The following is a 21,017-nucleotide window of genomic DNA, read 5'->3' as shown; positions in this document are numbered from 1 at the left end:
TCTCTCTCTCTCTCTCCCCCTCTCTCTCTCTCTCTCTCTCTCTCTCCCCCTCTCTCTCTCTCTCCCCCCCCCCCCCCTCTCTCTCTCTCTCTCTCTCTCTCTCTCTCCCTCTCCCCCTCTCTCTCTCTCTCTCTCTCTCTCTCTCTCTCTCTCTCTCTCTCTCTCTCTCTCTCTCTCTCTCTCTCTCTCTCTCTCTCTCTCTCTCTCTAGGTAGCTCAGCTGATCAGATGGTGTGCTGCCTCAGTAGGGACAGTTATGGGACAGGGGTGTTCCTGCAGGAGTTGATGTGGGCTCTCAGTCTGCAGCAGCAGCAGCTCCCGGCTCCTGAGCCGTCTGAGCAGGACTTCTACTCCCAGTTCACCAGCACACACACCGGTACGTCCCCACTTCACCACGCATACACACACGCACACACACACACACACACACACACACACACCAGTATGTCCCAGTTCACAGCACACACACACACACACACACACACGCGCCAGTATGTCCCAGTTCACCAGCACACAGCGGTATGTCCCAGTTCACAGCATGCACACACACACACACACACACACACACACACACACACACACACACACACACACACACACACACACACACACACACACACACACAGGTATGTCCCAGTTCACAGCACACAAACACACACACACACACTCACACGCCAGTATGTCCCAGTTCACAGCATGCACACACACACACACACACACGCACGCACGCACGCACACACACACACACACACACACACAGGTATGTCCCAGTTCACAGCACACACACACACACACACACACACAAGTATGTCCCAGTTCACCGGCACACACAGCGGTATGTCCCAGTTCACAGCACAAAAAAGGAGTGGCTGTGCGCACATCCAAACCGTAGTAGGCCCAGGTGCAGGACAAAAGTGTGATATATGAATGAAAAGATGGAATGTCCGCACACTGGTTGATGTTCCCAGGTTTATTTCAACCCTTTCAATAAAACAACGTTTCGACCGTATAGGTCTTCATCAGGCAAGAAATGGATGACAAATGAAGCTGGGGTGTATATATAGGCTGTGCCAGTGTCACATGTGATTAGGCTGTAGCCAATTACCAGCTCATTGGCTCTGGAAATAAAGGGAGGAGTATGATAATAATAATCAATTGTGCACAAATAGACGAAAAATGGTACAAAGCATAATGATAAACAGTAGCAAAATAATGACAAGAAAAAGAAATCAAAATTACAGAAAAGGGTTTTAAATCACAGAAAGGGTTTTAAATCAAATTCCTCGTTGAGGCCGCTAGGAGCCATTGTGCGTAACGAGAAAATCCACCAACATTCTCGCTGCAACAGTAGCCTATCTAAAGTAGCCTCTTTTCATTCATATATCCAGTTCACAGCACACACACACGCACACACGCACACACACACACACACGCACACGCGCACACACACACACACGTGCACACGTCCCAGTTCACTTCACCATAGATTCACCATAAATTGGTGCATCCCTAACTGTTGGTCCTCAGTGGGATTCCGTACGTGTGTGCTGAGTGGTCGTGCTGCCTCTGTCTCCCCCTGCAGGTAAGATGCAGAACTACGAGCTGCTGCACAGTGGCCGGGTGAAGTTTGTTTACCCCAGCGAGGAGGAGATGGGAGACCTGACCTTCATCGTGGCAGACAGGAAGACTCCGGCCATGTCTGCTCGCTCCTTCAACATCCTGCTCTACCTGCTCGTCTTCCAGGTACTGACCCCTCTCTGACCTCTGACCCCTCTCTGACCTCTGACTCGTGCTCTGCTTTCATAGTGAGAAAAACAAGTAAGGTGATCCATGTTCTACGTCTGATCTCAACGGAAGGAGAGTGCAGGGAAAGAATGGAGCATGGGCACAAGAGAGAAGAGGGAGAGGTAGAAGACCAACTCCAGCATGGTTCAGTCAGAGAAGCTCTTACACTGAGCAGATGAAGGGCTCGGCTTCCTACCCACAGACACGGCCAAGTGTGCCTGTATGGACGCCCACTGAGGCCTACCAACACGGGGGCTCGAACCTGCGACCCGTGTCTTGGTAGGCAGGAAATCTACCGCTGCACTACCCTATCGCCTAGGCTCATTTCAACTATTGTTGTAATACTCATTCCCCATGTTCGAAATGTGACATTCACCTGTTCTTAACCCATTGATACCTGATGCAGCATTTGCGTGTGTATCCCTTTAAGACCGCGAACCGCGTGACGCGATCACACTTAGAAAATGGATCACTAGATTCCCCCCCCCACTTCAGAGTTTCCATACTTTTATGATTCTTACCTTGCTTTTATTTTTCCATTTGATTTGAAAAGCAATTTGTAAGTGTTTTATGAAAAGTACAAAATAAAGAATATTATTCTTTCTTCTGGCCCTCTGCTACCTTCCTTTCCTCCTTCCTTCCTTCCTACCATCCAGGTCCAGGTCTCCAGCGGTCTGACCAGCCCAGGCTCCGCCCCCTCCCCGGTGCTGCAGCCCAGGACTCTGATCCTGACCAGCACCGATGTGTTCCTATTGGATGAGGACTACGTGAGTTATCCACTGCCGGACTTCGCCAAGGAACCTCCCTCCAGGTGAGGAGACAAGAAGTCCCGCCCCTCCAAGTCACATGACTAATGCTGCTTTCCTCCAAGGGGCAATCTCCAGTTCTGAAAAATGAAGCCAATGCGGATGTGACTTAAACCTGCATTCTTTCTAATGGCCAGCAGGGGGCGACTCCACTGCCTGCAAAAGAAGTCGGATTGTATAGAAGTCAATGGGAAAATGACCCTACTTCTCAGTTGATTCATGACATCAGTAAACACTTTCCTAATGAGTTTATGGTCTCAATCTCTAGTTTCACATCTTCTTCAGTACAGCCTGATGTTCATTTAGTAAATCATGGTCCCATTTAGAATCAAATAGACAATAAAGCTGATGATGTTTGGGGCGTGATTGACAGGTTGCCTGTCCAGTGATCCTGCAGCTCTCCAATCACAGACCAATAGCAGGCGGCACTGCAGCTCTGTGGGAAACCCCTGGTCTCGTGCTAGCTGCTTCTGGCTAAAAAATAATAACAATATTAATATTAAATAATAATACATGGTAAATAATATTAATACATAAATAATAATCCATAATAAGAAACCATACATGTTCAAGGCACTAAATATGATATTCAGCTCTACTGGATGTCAGCAAACCACTACTACAGCATAATACCCAGCGAGACAGGCGAGCAATGCCATGCTGAGCAGTGAAGGAAGCCACGCCCCCTCTCTGTGTGTTGTGAAATGCCAGGCCTGAAGCCACGCCCCCTCTCTGTGTTGTGAAATGCCAGGCCTGAAGCCACGCCCCCTCTCTGTGTGTTGTGAAATGCCAGGCCTGAAGCCATGCCCCCTCTCTGTGTGTTGTGAAATGCCAGGCCTGAAGCCACGCCCCCTCTCTGTGTGTTGTGAAATGCCAGGCCTGAAGCCACGCCCCCTCTCTGTGTGTTGTGAAATGCCAGGCCTGAAGCCACGCCCCCTCTCTGTGTGTTGTGAAATGCCAGGCATGTTCTCATGTGAGTCCCTCCCTCCCGTGTTGAATGAAACATGAAGATAAGATGGCACCTTGAGAGAGCAGCTGAGAGACACAAGGAGAGGTTGTGGCTAGCTGCTGTGGAGATAAGAGCTGACCTGGTGGAGGCCATGACACCACAAAGCCTCTCCTCTCACTCCATTGACATGATCTGTTTCAGGGCTCGACATGAACCTTTTGAGGCAAATTGACCAGGCACAAAAGTCACTTGGCCGGGTAAAAAAAAATTAATTTGATAATAGTTCACTTTTTTTATTTCATTTGCAAAGGAGATTTTTCTCCAACCGTAGGAAACAGTTGAATACTTTATTTCCCTCGTCATCAGTCATTTAAAATGTAAATTAATTTACATAAACAGGAATAAAGGAGTGAAAGGCAGATATTTGTCCTTTTTGTACATGTAGGCTCTTTATCTGCATCAGCTGAGGCCATCTCCACTGAAGATGTTGGGTCAGGGTTAAGCCCATGGCACACCAATCAGTCTAAAACAAACACAGACGTAAGAGATAATGCTGGAAAAACTTCTTGAGATATTATATTATATTGTCGCCCCCCCCCCCCCCCCCCCCCCCCTTCCCCCCCCCCCCGCTCAGGGAGCGGTACCAGCTGCGGGAGGCGCGGAGGATCCGAGACCTGGACCGGGTGTTGCTGGGGTACCAGACGTACCCGCAGGCTCTGACGCTGGTGTTCGACGAGCTGCCCGGGCCGGACCTGCTCTGCCACCTCACCATGGACCACTTCACCACAGAGGCCCCAGGGCCCAGAGAGGCGGCGGCCCGGGCCGGGGCGGAGGGCGAGGTCCAGTGGTGTGTGTTCGTCCCCGGGGCCGACAGCCGGGAGCGCCTCATCTCCCTCCTCGCTCGCCAGTGGGAGGCGCTCTGCAGCCGGGAGCTCCCTGTCGAGCTCACCGGCTGATTAGTTGATTGACACAAATTCAACACTTGATTGGCTGTTTAAACCCACCGGCTCATTTCCTGCAGAGTGGCGGGGGGGGGGGGGGGGGGGGGGGGGGGTTGGCTCCGCCCACATAGTCATGCGGTGTCCCCAGTAGGATTAAACTGAGGGTTGATGGGGACCTGTGACATCACATGGACACATGTACTGATTGGAGGATTTACTGACGATTGGCTGAGTTGGAGACAGACAGACAGGCACACAGGTCTGTTGTTGGGCAGCAGGTATGGACGTTTCTATTGGACTTTATTAGTTATAACTCACAGAAGACAATCCACAAAGATGTTCCATGATCCACAAACATCTCACTCTCCACAAACATGTATTTCTTGATTTGTGTTGTGTCAAGTCATAGCCACAAAAATACAGAGAGATTGATTACACATAACTTACTCTGTAAACATTTACGCATTTGTGGATTGCTTTCTGTCACTTTGGGGACAATGTGCCATTTGTGACTTCCTTCTATTTGTTTATGAAATGTTGTCCAATTTGTACTACAGAGATCTGTAGAAACGAATCTGTAGATCTGAGGTGCAGTTACTAGCTACTACACCAGCAGGTGGCGACACTCCCTCACATGAGCTGACTGAACTCACGTCTTCTTCAGGCTGGAAAGAGAAGTGTGGAGTTATACGAGGGATCAGCCGAGCAGCATTTTGGTAAACAAACCGCGTTTCCGGGGGGAAACGGCAATGGAACCCTATGGAGCCAGCTTGAATGTCTCACTCTAGCCCCGGCTATGTTGTTTACATTTTAAAAACAGCTACAATTCCCACAACTTTCACACGACATGCATATATTATACATCAGACTCTTGAGCTACTTCTGCTCTCACTCAGAATATCAAAATATAAGCGATGTCATGTATAGTTTTTGAGATATGAACGTTTGTTTGGCACAACTCATACTAGTTAACTGCTGCGCTTCCGGGGGATTTGCGGTGTCCTGACGTCACGCTGATTCACGCACTTTGATCCCCTGTATTTGTCGGGAAACGATTTACATTTGTAAAACCTCTATGTGAAATTAAAATACATGTTTACCAACGTTTCCATCGCCGCAAAAATGGGAGAAATTCTGGTCAAATAGGATCTGTGTTTATAGAGCTTGTCATCTAACTTTGTGACAGTCCAGGACAGGTTACAACAGCGCTAATCTGAAGCTAGCAGGCGTTAGCGTTGTCTATTACTGTTTGTGTTGCGTTAGGATTATTAGAAAATAGTGATGGTGGACTGTGTTATACAGTACAAGGCTGTAGTAATGACAGCAATAAAAACCCCGGGTTTAGTTTGTGCGTCTCTCTGCTGTCTGCAGACGTGAAGGGAAAGTAGGATGATAGCGATATGTGGATAATTAACATTGGGAGAAACTTCAGCCAGCTCTTCAAAGCAACATCTGCAATGTTCACCTTATGTTACCACAGGTAACCGTGAAGTGTGGTGTAACTTACTTGGCTTCTGCAGATTCTCCGCCGCCTCTGACTTTTAGAAATGGTAATCCAGTTAGCGCTAAAGTGTGTAACGGTGGCTAACTTCCTAGTAGCACTACCTAGTCTGTGACTGACAGCTGCAACGTTATGTCAAAAATGTGGCCACGTTACCGTAGCGACGCAGATACAAGGACACAAGGCAATCACCTGGAATTGTTTAAATGAAGTGGACTTTAAGTGAATCTACCGGTAAAAGACCGGCAATTACCAGATAACGGAAACCCTGGTGTTTATGTATTTTTGTGGCTATGACTTTACACACACACACACAAAATTGTGGATAGTGAAATTTGTGGATCATGGTACACATTTTTGGATTGTTTGTCTTCTGTGGGTCGACAGCAGGGGGCGCTGCGGACAGTCCACAGGAGTCTGAGATCTATTTATTTCTATTCTTTCGCTTCTTAAATGCATCAAAGCTCGTCACCTTCACACACACACACACACACACACACACACACACACACACACACACACACACAGCTGCTCTCTGACTGCAGTATTATTGGACTGTTTGGATGCAGATGTTGTTTATTAATATTATATTAATATTATGATGCTTTTGGACAGAGGGATGGTTCTCCATCTTGAAGATAATTTTGTACTAATTGTGGAAATCCAGATGATATTTCCACCATGAACTATCAAACGTCATATATCGCTATTATCCATGAGTATTATTTTTTTTATATTTGTGTTTTATGTTATTGTATTTTAAGTTTTTCATACAACATTATTGACCAATGGGATATGGTTGTTTACATGCTGTTGTGTTAAGGGGAATGCCACTGGATTAAACAGTCGAAATGGAAGCTTTAGCGGTTTGGTCTACAGTATTATTACTAGTGCAATGCCCGTTTGCTCCACTGCTGCACAGAGCACTGTTTGCCCCGCCCGCTGAACTGCAGCAAAAACTGCAGTTCCTCCAATGGCCACTTGAGGCTGGCTGCAAGAGTGAGTCAATCTCCATTCACCCCATGTTAAAATGCCCGTCGAAATAAACATGTTTACAGCCTGGTTAAAAAAAAACGGTTTTGGTCTGTATAGCTAATTTCACCTTTCATAACAACTTTTTTATAACACAGTGATGTCACAGCTTGCCAGATTATGGACCAATAGCAGGCGGAGCTGCAGCTCTGTGGGAAACACCTGGTTTCGTCACGCGAGCTGCGGGAAAACCAAGATGGCAGCGGCCAAAACACAGCTAGAGGCTTCAAAATGTGAGTCCAGAAACCAATGGGTGACATCATCACACACACTCCGCCCATCTCTTTCTACATCGTGGAGCAGATGAAATAAATACACTTTGAATGTAAAAACATTCACAAGTGGAATTACTCGCCTGATATTCAGACTGAATCGTCAACTCATTTCCTCTTCTAGTCTGAGATTGCATTCACTTCAGAGGATTTCTATGAGGGGGCGGGCTTTGTCTTCCCTAACCAATCACTAGAGACCAAGGTGAGTGGTAGTAGTCATGCATAACAGAAACAGACACAGCATTAGCAGCATTAGCCACAGTATACGTCTATATCAGTGCCCCAGTGCACAGCAGCAAACACAAACCTCACTGCACTGTCAAAATCCCAACACTCAGTCCCGCCCAGCTGCCCCATTAGTCAATAGCATTTTAGAGAAACGTGATGTACCTCTCTAAACTGATCAATCAGAAGCAGCTAAAGACGAGCAGTACAGCAACTATAGTGTTACCAAACTATAAAGTGACAGGTGACCCGGGGTTACAATAATTAATAGCATCGGGACTCGGGAGATCATTTACAGGACACGGTGTCCTGCAGATTTTAATTTACAGGTTTTTGATTAATTTTAAAGGCCAATGTCCTGCAATTATGGGACAACGGAAACCCTGCTAGTGGCGTTCCTGATTGGCCAACTTGCGCGGTCAATCACAGCGCAGTCGCTGATTGGCTCTTCCGCTTCTGCTAAACCCCCCCACTGGCTTTGGGGCCAGACCGTCACGCAGAACCAAATGAAATGTGAGTTCACATGACGGGCTGGTTTACCAGGCTACCGACGGCAACGCATTCTGAGGAAGCTTGTATTTCCCTAAAGTGTGCGTGTCGTGTCGTGTCGTGTGTGTGTGTGTGTGTGCGCGTGTCGTGTCGTGTGTTCGTGTCGTGTCGTGTGTTCGTTTGACTCGTCAGCAGACTGAGCTGAGCCGCCGCCGCGGTCTCCGCGCCGTCGCACGGCTTCCTCCCTCAGAGCAGCCGGGGGGCGGGGCCATGTTATCCACACAGCTTCTTACTACTAAGACTCAAGACAACTGGTGACATTCTAAGAAAACTTGAGTGAGGGCGTTTTCTAAGAATTTCCCCTTTAAAAGTAAGACTAAATCCTAGTAAAGACAGGCAAACAAATAACAGGATTCCCATGGCTCCTTGAAAGTGTGTGAATTTGAAGGGTGGAAATATCAACTTTTTGAAAATAGACGTAAACATGGATCTTTAAAAGTGCCCGAATCATTTCTGTTTTGTGCGAGAATAAAAAATGTGAAGTTCTTTTGATATTGAACAGGTTTAACACAGCACAGTTGAGAAGTGTTGACACTTACGTACGTACATCACGTCCACTTGGACTCGAGGATGAGCTGATTCGATTTTCGTGGTTTGTTCAAGGTCACTGTGACCTCACGTCGGTCCGTCCGTTCTATCAAGGACAAATAATCATTTCTGTATTATTTGTTCTGTATTATTTGTTTGTATGTTTGTATTTTATAGATTATTCCCACATTGGCTTGACCCCGAACATGTTGAATTATAACTGTGATCTGGTTAGTGATGATTGACGAATAGGCTCGGCCTCTAATGTGACTGAGCCATCCAGAGGAGACAGTAGACAGAAAAACCTCAAAAACACGGTCAGAAGGCAGCGAGGCTGTCGGCCGCGCTGCTGACTCAGCGCTTCAGCACTGCCACTTCCTGTCTGTCCTCTGTCAACGGACAGAGATACAGGAAGCGTGTGCTCAGCAGAATCGGCCACCTGACCTCTGATTGGCCCTCTGCGGGTTCCAGCGGGGTCAGCCGACCAATAGGAAAGAATGTCAGCTCCGGGCTTGGTTAGTGTGTGAAGATGTGACGTGTCATCAAAAGATCAGAACTCCGTGTTCAGTGGATCAGGATGATAATCTGGGAATCCATAGGTTAATATTATTATATTATATATTATATTAATATATACATACTTTGGAGGGTTATTGCACCCCCTTCCCGACAAGCTAGCATGATATAGCTGCTAGTTTCATATGAGTCTAGGATCTTCACACTAGCTTTACAAATGAGCCTGCTACAACCTTTGAAAGATGGCAAGCCCCCCTGTGGTGCCGGGCCCGAGGCATAGCATTGGAATGAACGCAGAGAGACGCGGGGCGGAGGACAAAAAACGCTTATTAGTTTTAGTCACATTTTAGTCTTTTCTATCCTTGATATTTTAGTCTAGTTTTAGTCAATGAAAAGTCATTACATTTTAGTCAACTTTTAGTCATTACTTCTAGTCAAAATGATTTCTGTCTTTAAACTAATTTATTTAGGCTAATACAGACATTGTAAATTGGACTCAAGGTTGACAGGTTGTGTCAAGTGTTGAAATTCATAAAGCAACATTTAACTCTTAACACTTTTACTTGTCTAATAACCAGATTCTTACCAGTTTGGTAGCTCTAGCCTAGACTCTCCCATCAGTTTTCATTTTAGCAGCTATTTTAGATTTAATTTTAGTCTTTTTCGTCAACTAAATTAACACTGTTTTGAGCTTTTAGCACCAGGTTGTTTTGACTGCACCAAGTGGCCAGATGGTCGACCTCCTGCCTGTATTCAGACTCCATCTCCATCTGAGATGAGGCCTATGAGGCTGATGTCATCCACGAACTTGAGGAGCTTGATGGACTGGTGAGTGGAGGTGCAGCTGTTGGTCTACAGGCCGAAGAAGTATGGAGAGAGGACACTGCCCTGGGCAGCACCGGTGCTGATGGACCGGAAGTCAGTGATGTGCTTTCCCAGCCTCAGATGATGCTTCCTGTCAGTCAGGAAGTCTGTGGTCCATCTTGTCCATCTGAGTCTTTGAAACAGAACACAGACTGTTAAACAGGTAGAAACAGTGAGTTGGGGGGGGCTTTAAGAGCTTTGTAAGAACTTTAAAATCAATTGTAAAGGACACTATAGGAGCCAGTGCAATGTAGTTAAATCTGGAGTGATCTGCTCTCTCGACCAGATGATAAAAGTGAGTATGGGACAGACATCTCTGTCTCAGCCAAACCAAACACAGTGAAATGAAAATAACCATGTTGCTCGAGTCGAGGCTGCAGAGTGAAACTGTTTCAATTCTTTTCAGCAGAGTTGCTTCTTCTCACCGATGGGGGGGATGGGCGGTCGGCGAGTTCCGAAAACTGTCGCCGAGGGGTATCTTCAGGTACTGCAGCTGCAGCTCTGTTCAGAGGGGTATCTTCAGGTACTGCAGCTGCAGCTCTGTTCAGAGGGGTATCTTCAGGTACTGCAGCTGCAGCTCTGTTCAGAGGGGTATCTTCAGGTACTGCAGCTGCAGCTCTGTTCAGAGGGGTATCTTCAGGTACTGCAGCTGCAGCTCTGTTCAGAGGGGTATCTTCAGGTACTGCAGCTGCAGCTCTGTTCAGAGGGGTATCTTCAGGTACTGCAGCTGCAGCTCTGTTCAGAGGGGTATCTTCAGGTACTGCAGCTGCAGCTCTGTTCAGAGGGGTATCTTCAGGTACTGCAGCTGCAGCTCTGTTCAGAGGGGTATCTTCAGGTACTGCAGCTGCAGCTCTGTTCAGAGGGGTATCTTCAGGTACTGCAGCTGCAGCTCTGTTCAGAGGGGTATCTTCAGGTACTGCAGCTGCAGCTCTGTTCAGAGGGGTATCTTCAGGTACTGCAGCTGCAGCTCTGTTCAGAGGGGTATCTTCAGGTACTGCAGCTGCAGCTCTGTTCAGAGGGGTATCTTCAGGTACTGCAGCTGCAGCTCTGTTCAGAGGGGTATCTTCAGGTACTGCAGCTGCAGCTCTGTTCAGAGCGGAGGACCTCCAACATGGCCGCTGAGCGGTGGTGGGTGTGGAATCTTTGGAGTTCCATCTCTGTTTCTATGGCTCTGGCCACTATAGCTCTGGGCCTGGGCTCACTCATGAACGCAGGCATGTCACATGACCTTGGGCTGCACATCACCGAAGAAAAACCCCTTTAAAATGTTTCATGCGCTGGTGAGCAGTTTACGTTCAAAGGAATAGGCGGCCATTTTCTATAGCCTATCCATTCTTTTATAGATCCATGGAGGTTCCTGGTGCTGTGGGTGTTTTGGATGAACGCGTGAACGTCAGATGTTCTGTTGAATCTGAAAAAAACATGTTCTGTAATAAGCCCGAGGAGGGATCATGTGACCAATCCCTCGTTTCCTCTTCTCTAGCCCGCTGTTTCCCGTATGCTCGGCCAATCACACGGATCCGGCCCAAAATGCTGATTGGACGGGTTTATTGAGGTCTGGGTGGTCACTAGGACACGGGGCGAGAGACATCCGTGACCTCTGGCTCTGTTCCCCCCTCTCTCTCTCTGTACACTATCTCTTTATCTCTCTCTCTGCCTATCTCTGATTCATGTTTTCTCTTCGTCAGCAGAGAGGGAAAGTGTGTGTGTGTGTGTGTGTGTGTACGTGTGTGCGTACGTGTGTGCGTGTGTGTGTGCGTGCGTGCGTGTGTGCGTGTGCGTGTGCGTGCGTGTGCGTGTGTTTGAACCGTTACTCAGCAGTATTGACTCTTATCAGCAGCATCCTTCAGAAGCCTCCTGTCAGGCGTCTCAGTCGGATGTCAAACTATTTTTTCCCCAACAAAAAAACGAAAACATAAAAGTTCAGTTAAGTTTATTACCTCTTATCACAAGCGTGTTTCAAAGGGCTTTCTTTACATAGCATTATCACAGTCCTATACTAGATCATATATCTACACACATCATACACATACTACACATTTTACTAGATTACATTACGATACTTAACTACTACTACTACTGTGCTGGGGACTAGAGGGTGACACGGGAGTGGTTTTTCACTCCCGCCCCATCCCGCTCCCGCTCCCGGGGTTCCCGGGGTTATGTAGTCTTTAGGCAACGCAATGATTTTGATTTGATGTTCTCCCCATCCCTTTTTAGATTACTTTGTGTTCCACTGCAGGTTTCATTCAAACCATTTGGCAGGACCAGAAGATATAGGTTATATATACAGTACATCACATGACGGACCTGATTTGGGGAGGGTGCATTTGCCGATACCACAGAAAATCTGTGTTTTTCACAGCCAAATGTTGGCACTGGCAGGTATGTCTCTGTCTCCCAGGCTTTTTCTTGCTATTGTTCTGCCTCGTTGCAGTGTGACCTTGTCTGACCTTGGCACATCACAGTGTGTGCCCAGTGCCGTGGGTTTGAACCCCGACTACCTTCCCCCGCTCCCTCACAGGAAGGAAACTCCACATTCCCACTCCAGCTCTTCCTGAGAGAGGTGGTCAGCTGACGAGGAGATCCATCCAATCACATCGCACCACCCGGCCGGGACAAGCGGAAGGGGAAATCCGCCCAACCTTCCTGCCAGGAAGAGAGAGAGGTTTTCTTACACACACACACACACACACACACACACTTTCTCTGGTATTATTATAGCCTAGTTATATTTTCTTGTATCTATATAGAATATGTAGATCTTCTATATGTGTAATTATTTTTCCTTTAACAGCAGGTTGGCATTTTCTGTGCTGTCTCTGTTTTATTTCTGTAATAAACTTTTCAAAAACAATTTTACATAGTTATTTTGCAAGAAATATATACATTAAAACGACCCCCAACAAATTACAATATAATGTATCACTACTACCTTTCCTGCTATTGCTGTTACTATTACCGTACTACTAGTACTACTACAGAAGGATCCGTCCAGAGTGTAATATTTTGACTGAATACAATATTCTTAGTAAAATTCATACTGTATATGTAACTGTTATTAGCACTGCTATTTGCACATTGCTGCTACATACCTTTACCTAGATTGCAACTGCACCTTCTATAATCACTTGTTATAGTTTTGTTTTTATACAGTGAATTATACAGTGTTTTAAGATTGATATACTTATTGCTTCTTTTTTTTCTTATGATATTTCCCTATGTGCCCTATATACACACTTTGTGCTCTTTCTGTAATGGAGCCTCCAAGCAAAAGAATTTCATACAAGTGTCGGCTACTCGCACAACCCGAGTGGCAATTAACGTTTTGAATCTTGAATCTCTACTAGAGTATTACTACAACTACTAATATTACTACACGTAATAATGATATGAATAGTACTATACTATAGTACTACTGATATGAATAGTACTATACTATAGTACTACAAGTAATAATGATATGAATAGTACTATACTATAGTAATAATGATATGAATAGTACTATACTATAGTAATAATGGTATTAATAGTACTATACTATAGTACTACTGATATGAATAGTACTATACTATAGTACTACACAACATGTGAAAACACCAGACATGAGTTGGTAAAACACTCGAGGAGATTAGAAGTGTTGTAAAGGTTGTGCGTTGAAGTCAGACTGGAGGAGGAGATAGATTGTCTCTGGGAGGGAGGTTCCACTCTCTCAGAATCTTTTTTTGCCTCTTTCCTCTTCCGACATCAGAGCAGCGGCTTGGCTTCACTGTGCTCAGCTGGCAGAGGGCAGGCATTAGCTGGATGATCACTTAGTTATTAGTTACTTAGTTATTAGTTAGTTAGTTCCCAGAAAAGAAGGATCTCTGCTTTTTCTGAACAGCACACAGGGTTTCCACTTCGTCTTCAGCCCTCAGACGAGCTGTGGGCGCGGGAGACCAGACTGCAATGTGAAGCACAGTTTCTCCTGCTTTAGATACTTTGAGATACTTTGAGTTGTTCTTGCCTGGATGTGAGGGAGGACACACTGCTCCTGCAGAGAGACGTTCTTTCTCCTGACTGTCTGGGCTTGTTGCTGATAGTGGGAGAAGCCGCCGAGTCGCTGCTTTGGTTTATCTCTGGAAAAGAGAGGAGATTCACCTGACCCACAGACTGACTGACCGACACACAGACTGACTGACCGACACACAGACTGACAGACCATCGGATCTTCACGTCTCCTCTGGCTGCAGCCATGCTGCCTCTGCTGCTGCTGCTGCTGCTCTGCCTGCACACCTCTCTGCAGCAACAGGTACCACACCTCCACCTTTACCTCCAAATCCTGCTCCCTCACCTGGTTGAATAACAGTTGGTACCAGACCAGGGGACAGATGCACAAAGTTAGTTCTAGTCTAAGCCTCTTACATTGTCAGGTTAGACTAGCCCAGTGGTTCTCAACATGGGGTCTGGGGATCACCAGGGGTCCTTGAGGTCCCCAGCAAACTGATGATGAATTAGTCAACTGACTTAATTTAGGTAAACACAGTTAGAGAATGTAGAAAAATGACTGGATCATAGTTTCTCTCTACCTGCAAATTGCTGTAAGAAAGACAGTCATGGAATTCTGGACAAAATCATATCCAATAATACAAAATATCCTCAGATTTGGGTACGAAAAAGTTGAGAATCACTGGACTAGTCTAATATGCATTGATATGAAGACTGATTTATTTTGAAGTAGCAACAACATAACCACCTAACTGTCAGGGTGGTAAGTTTAAATACTGCAGCTATTTCATACAAGTTGCCATCTTGTATGGAAATCTTTGTTTTTTGAGTCTTTACAGGCAGAAACAGCCCATTAGAGATCTGCAATAATCACAAAGTAGTGGACGGCAACAAGTTCAACTGTAACCTTAAGCTTCCCTAGAGAAACCATCCTTTTCCGTCATACTTAAGCCACATTTTTGGTCTATTTTTATGCAACTGGCCCCAGAGAATAACTCCCGATTCACATTTACGTATATCCTTTTCATTTCATTGTTGTCCTCTGCAGGGGACATGACTCTGGTCTTTTCAAGAACCATATATGCTGTCATGCTGAACCTGTTGCAGTGTGTAGAGGATATCCTGGGCTTTTCAGGACCTGTTGCAGTTTGTGTAGAGGATATCCTGGGCTTTTCAGAACCTGTTGCAGTGTGTAGAGCAGTGATACTCAACTTGCGGCCCGGGGGCCAGATGCGGCCCGCGATAGGGTGCAGAGTGGCCCCCTGACCATTTTCTAATTGACAATGAAAACAAACGTTGTAAAGTTTGACTGAGGTCCTGCCAGTGTAGGAGTTTAGCCAGAGGCAAGGGCAAAAATGCCCCCAAGAAATCTCAGAATAACTCTTCATGCTCTTACTGTCTATACTGGCAAAGTAAAGGCTCTGGTAGACCGTCTCACACTGTATTCCAGCTGTTGTCACTCAGGTCAGACAGGACCTCAAGTCCATCACCACAGACTCAAGACTCTGTGGTGATGTGGTCTCTCGATCAATATGGGTGTGTGTAAAATCCCTACTAAAACTATGACTAACTTGTCCAATGACTGTCTACTCGATCCAATCTCTGTGTGCAAAGGTATTTTACACAAAAGTAGTGATGTAAAAAAATGAGAATGCACCAGTTATAAAGTAAACGAGACCACTTACGGCAATAATTGACACAAATTTCTGACCCTTGCTTACGCACATTTTGGAAGACAAGCGCCCACACCTGCTGCAGGCAATGACCCCGTTATCAATCCACAGTCCAACTGTGACATTCCACAGCAATTACCACGATGCAAATCAATGAGCCTGATTATAAATTGAACAGGGACGTGTGTCCTGGTGGCTGACCTGGTAGCACGCGTACCACGGAGGCGCGGTCCCTTGCGTGGCCGACGCGGGTTCGAATCCGACCCGAGGTCCTTTGCCGCATGTCATCCCCTCTCTCTCTCTCTCCCCACCTTTCCTGTCTGCCTACTGTCCTGTCTAAATAAAGGCAAAAATGCCCAAAAAATAATCTAAGGAAAAAACAAAGAACAGGGACATGTGCATGCAGTCACTGGATAGGTTAGCTGTTCTTCTAGTTCATCCTTAGTAGAGACCAGGTTTGTGCTGTCAGGACTCTGTGTTGATGTGCTCTCTGGTCTGTGCTGTCAGGACTCTGGACGCTGTGATGAGCCACATACCCTGACCCTCCAGACGTTCTGCACCTCCTGCGCCGCCTCCCCCCGCGTCAACTGCCCCTCTGGCTTTACCAAGACCAGCACGGGCATGGGCACCGCCAACTGCAGGTAACTACCATGTTAACATGGGCACCGCCAACTGCAGGTAACTACCATGTTAACATGGGCACCGCCAACTGCAGGTAACTACCATGTTAACATGGACATCGCCAACTGCAGGTAACTACCATGTTAACATGGGCACCGCCAACTGCAGGTAACTACCATGTTAACATATGGGCACCGCCAACTGCAGGTAACTACCATGTTAACATGGGCACTGCCAACTGCAGGTAACTACCATGTTAACATGGGCACCGCCAACTGCAGGTAACTACCATGTTAACATATGGGCACCGCCAACTGCAGGTAACTACCATGTTAACATGGGCACTGCCAACTGCAGGTAACTACCATGTTAACATGGGCACTGCCAACTGCAGGTAACTACCATGTTAACATGGGGACCGCCAACTGCAGGTAACTACCATGTTAACATGGGCACCGCCAACTGCAGGTAACTACCATGTTAACATGGGCACTGCCAACTGCAGGTAACTACCATGTTAACATGGGCACCGCCAACTGCAGGTAACTACCATGTTAACATGGGCACTGCCAACTGCAGGTAACTACCATGTTAACATGGGCACCGCCAACTGCAGGTAACTACCATGTTAACATGGGCACTGCCAACTGCAGGTAACTACCATGTTAACATGGGCACCGCCAACTGCAGGTAACTACCATGTTAACATGGGCACCGCCAACTGCAGGTAACTACCATGTTAACATATGGGCACCGCCAACTGCAGGTAACTACCATGTTAACATGGGGACAGCCAACTGCAGGTAACTACCATGTTAACATGGGCACCGCCAACTGCAGGTAACTACCATGTTAACATATGGGCACCGCCAACTGCAGGTAACTACCATGTTAACATGGGCACTGCCAACTGCAGGTAACTACCATGTTAACATGGGCACCGCCAACTGCAGGTAACTACCATGTTAACATGGGCACCGCCAACTGCAGGTAACTACCATGTTAACATGGGGACCGCCAACTGCAGGTAACTACCATGTTAACATGGGCACTGCCAACTGCAGGTAACTACCATGTTAACATGGGCACCACCAACTGCAGGTAACTACCATGTTAACATGGGCACCGCCAACTGCAGGTAACTACCATGTTAACAGGGGGGCGGCCAACTGCAGGTCATGTTACCATGGACACTGCTAACTGCAGCTAATGTTGATATGGAAACCACCAAACGCAGGTTAGAGTGTAAAGCAGGTTCACATTCAATATATTAGCTACTAGAAACTAGCGTAGCTAACTTTTTGCAAACTAGCTCGTAATTTAGCTAAATAATTTACCTGATAAATACGAGCAGTCACAGTTGTTCCTGCGGTCTGTCACTGATGAAACGTATATGAAGTAACATTAGTCATAAAATGTGTCAGAATTCTGGGTCATTTTCCAATATATGATAATATGATGATGATATCAATTCAAAATAGCCGCCACAGGAATAAGGTAAAAGAAGAGCAGTGGGTGTTCCCATCCTCTCTGGGCTTTGAACCAGCAGCCTTCTGCATTTCACTTCTGTAGCTTCAATACGAGGGATCAGCCGAGCAGCATTTTGGTAAACAAACCGTGTCACTGGGTGGCAACGGCAATGGAACCCTATGGAGCCCAAGTGACGCGAGGCGTGAGTGTCTGCTCTAGCCGGCTTGACTCTGTTTACATTTTAAAAACTGCGACAGTTCACACAACTTTAACACGATATGCATATATTACACATCAAACTCTTGAGCTAATTCTGCTCTCACTCAGAATGTCAAAATATAAGCGATGTGATGTATAGTTTTTGAGATATTAACGTTTGTTTGGCACAACTCATACTATTAACTGCCGCAGGGTTCTGCATTTCTGGGTGGCAAGTGACGTCACGCTGATTTGTCCTATAGAAGGAAGCTGGGTGGAGCTAGATGACTTGATGCGTATCGCACATGCTGTGTTAGATACTTTACATATCAGGACTGGGCTTGGCTTGTGTTATTCTACCACTTTCTGAACTAGTAACTTGTATGAAGATGTAGTTTTCTCTTAGAACCATAGACTATAAAATATGGACGTCATGTTTATGTTTATTAAGGATCCCCATTAGTCCACACCAAGGTGTAGGACTACTCTTCCTGGGGTCCAACACATAATATAAAAAGACAACATAAAGACATTGGAACAGTTACAAACAGCTTGAACAAACAACTTCAGTTTACAACAAAAATATGCTCCAACTACAAAATACAACACAAACAAAAATAACTAACTAATTAACAAAAAAACTGAAATTAATGTCCTTATTCAAAGTTGCTTTTTTTAACTTCTTCTTGAAATTATATTTGTTACTAATCATAGTAATATTGCCAGGCAAAGAATTCCAATATTTAACAGCCCTATACATCACAGTTATTTTTAGTGCATTGGTTCTAGGTAGAGGTAAAATGAATTTAGTGCTTGAGGCGTGTCTGGTTGAGTAGTTGTGTCTGGTGTCTATGGTTTTTAGCTCTTTCCTTATACAATGTGGTTTACCAGTTTTAACAATGTTGAATAAAAAAATTACAATACTGCATGTCAGCCTCTGTTCTACTCTCAACCAGGACAGTGCAGCATGCATCCACTCCACGCTGCTCCTAACAGAGCAGCGGAGAGCAAGGCACGCCGCCCTGTTCTGGGTGTACTGAAGTTTCATCAGATCATGACCAGGTCATGACCGCTCCCCAAAAGTGATTATCTGAAAGTCAAAACGAAAGAGAAAAAAGAGGATATGGAAAAACTTGTGACTGGCTGGTCACAGTGTGGGGTCCATGGATAACATTACTATCCATAAATTAAGGCTCTAGATGACATGAAGTGGCCGTCACAAATCTATCATGAATGCAAAACGCCTCGGGGAGGCCCAGTGTCCGTACCAATGTTCAAATCAAACCTACGCCGTTGTCTACCAGCCACTTGCAGATTTATATTTGACCAGCATTTGGCTGGTGAGTGGTGACTGGTGCTAATTGTGTGCCTTGCTTTCATAGCAATCATAGCTTAACTATTAGCTTAGCCAGGTTAACTAAAAACAAAACGTGACACCATTGCTAGCTGAATTGATCTCCCCATAGGCTATACTGAAATAACAGCATTCAGTTATCTGCCTAATCAGTATCTGCTCCACTTATTTTTTCCACATCCTCTTTTTTCTCTTTCGTTTTGACTTTCAGATAATTTCTTCATTTCCTTCATTCACTTTAAATTCAAGAGAATACGTGAATCATGCAAGTTTGATGGGAATGAGTGACATAAATCCACTGCAATGTCCTGCTGATTCATCAATAATGAAATATCCGTTTTAAATGTTCATAGGAGGTTTTCTTTATTTCCACAATCATCTCTCCGTGCACGGAGGTCTCCTCTCATCAACATTTGACGATACAAGAGCCCCGAATTATTGTTTACTTCACATCATATACTGAAACTCAGGTACCCGCCCTCCAGCTTGGAGGGCAGTTCATTCTCTCCAACTCAGTACTTCTCCATGACGTCCATAGTTAATCTGATGTTCACTAGAATACATAACAAATCCAGTCTATAGTCACAACAAGACACAGGTTCTCACAGAAACTCACATGTTCTCTAGACACTTCCCAAAACAAAAGACTTGTTCTCACAGAACAGCAATCCTCTGCATTGATGAAAAACACAGTTCACTAAATACAGCATGGAATTGCCATAGCCAATAACTAATCAATCAATAAGCATTTGATCAATAATTTTCCATGACATACCTTCTCTGGAATTGAAAGCGAAAGTGAATTCATGTCATTCAAAATTGTCCAGGCCAGGGGATGACATGGACCCCCTTTAGGGAGGTTTCACTGTCATTGCAAATTGTCCATTGGTTGTTTAATGGAGAGGGGTTCGTGGTCTCTGCTGTGGAGTGAAGTTTGTCAGCCCTCAGGGGGCCCTAACGCACTGGGGCCCCAAGCAGTTGCCTGCCTTGCCTGATCACAAGCTACGCCTCTGTAGAACCCCCATCACTAGCCTCTCCTCTGCAGGGCTTAAAATCTGGCGCAGGATTGCATGACTTGCGCATATTTTTGTCCTGCAGATTTGTAATTTATAATGCGGGAGAAGTACCGCAATTGCTTGATGTCTGTTAAGCCGATGGTGCAGAACGAACATTGCTGAATACGGACGACTGGTTGGACACATTAGACAGTGGACTGTTAGCTGAACGTTACCTCAGGCAGCGGTGTAGCCTCCCCGCTCGGCAAGCAGCAAACCGCTTGTTGTGACCAAACATCCCCGCATTCAAAGCACTTCATACTCCCAGAGCTGGCATAATCCATATAAAACCCCCTCATGTTTTACCCAAAATGAAACGTCCAGGTTTTGTGTCGGTTGGTGGCTCAAAAAACAACCGGCTAAGATTACGGCGGCTAACCGGAGCTAACGTTAAATTGTATACAGGGTAAGTCAGTCCCTCTATAAACCATAATATATGTCTTTTCACCTTTGATTGAAAAATGCTTCCACCTGATTAAAGAAAACATGTAATATTTGATGTAATACATAAAAACATCAGTCAACATCACATAATGTCTTTTCTTTAATCAGGTGGAAACGTTTTCAATGAAGTGAAACGACACAGCTAATGGTTTATAGTGGGACAGACTTCCCATGCCTGCCCATTCACTTCAATAGAACTCTCAATGCAAGCTGAAATGTTCTTTGTGTGCACTGTGGAGGACATTTCA

At 45.7% G+C, this 21,017-nt stretch overlaps 2 protein-coding genes across 2 annotated transcripts in view; both read left to right on the top strand.

Moving 5' to 3' along the window:
• Window positions 1–4,537, top strand: part of nisch (nischarin) — a gene marked incomplete at its 5' end in the record, with an annotated part of 49,424 nt that extends 44,887 nt beyond the window's left edge. The window contains 4 exons of the mRNA XM_083660984.1: window positions 211–375; window positions 1,582–1,742; window positions 2,441–2,595; window positions 4,174–4,537. Of these exons, the coding sequence (XP_083517110.1) occupies window positions 211–375; window positions 1,582–1,742; window positions 2,441–2,595; window positions 4,174–4,495 (803 nt within the window). The 3' untranslated portion in view covers window positions 4,496–4,537. The remainder of the gene's footprint in view (window positions 1–210; window positions 376–1,581; window positions 1,743–2,440; window positions 2,596–4,173) is intronic.
• Window positions 4,538–13,990: 9,453 nt separating this feature from the next.
• The window catches only part of stab1 (stabilin 1), a 118,758-nt gene continuing 111,731 nt past the window's right edge, over window positions 13,991–21,017 (top strand). Inside the window, exons 1-2 of the mRNA XM_083660983.1 lie at window positions 13,991–14,258; window positions 16,135–16,268. Of these exons, the coding sequence (XP_083517109.1) occupies window positions 14,202–14,258; window positions 16,135–16,268 (191 nt within the window). The 5' untranslated portion in view covers window positions 13,991–14,201. The remainder of the gene's footprint in view (window positions 14,259–16,134; window positions 16,269–21,017) is intronic.

Source organism: Poromitra crassiceps (assembly GCF_964638095.1).
Source record: "Poromitra crassiceps genome assembly, chromosome: 25".
Taxonomy (NCBI): Eukaryota; Metazoa; Chordata; class Actinopteri; order Beryciformes; family Melamphaidae; genus Poromitra; species Poromitra crassiceps.
Note: the sequence above shows the minus strand (reverse complement) of the source record. Positions and strands in the feature narration are given on the sequence as shown.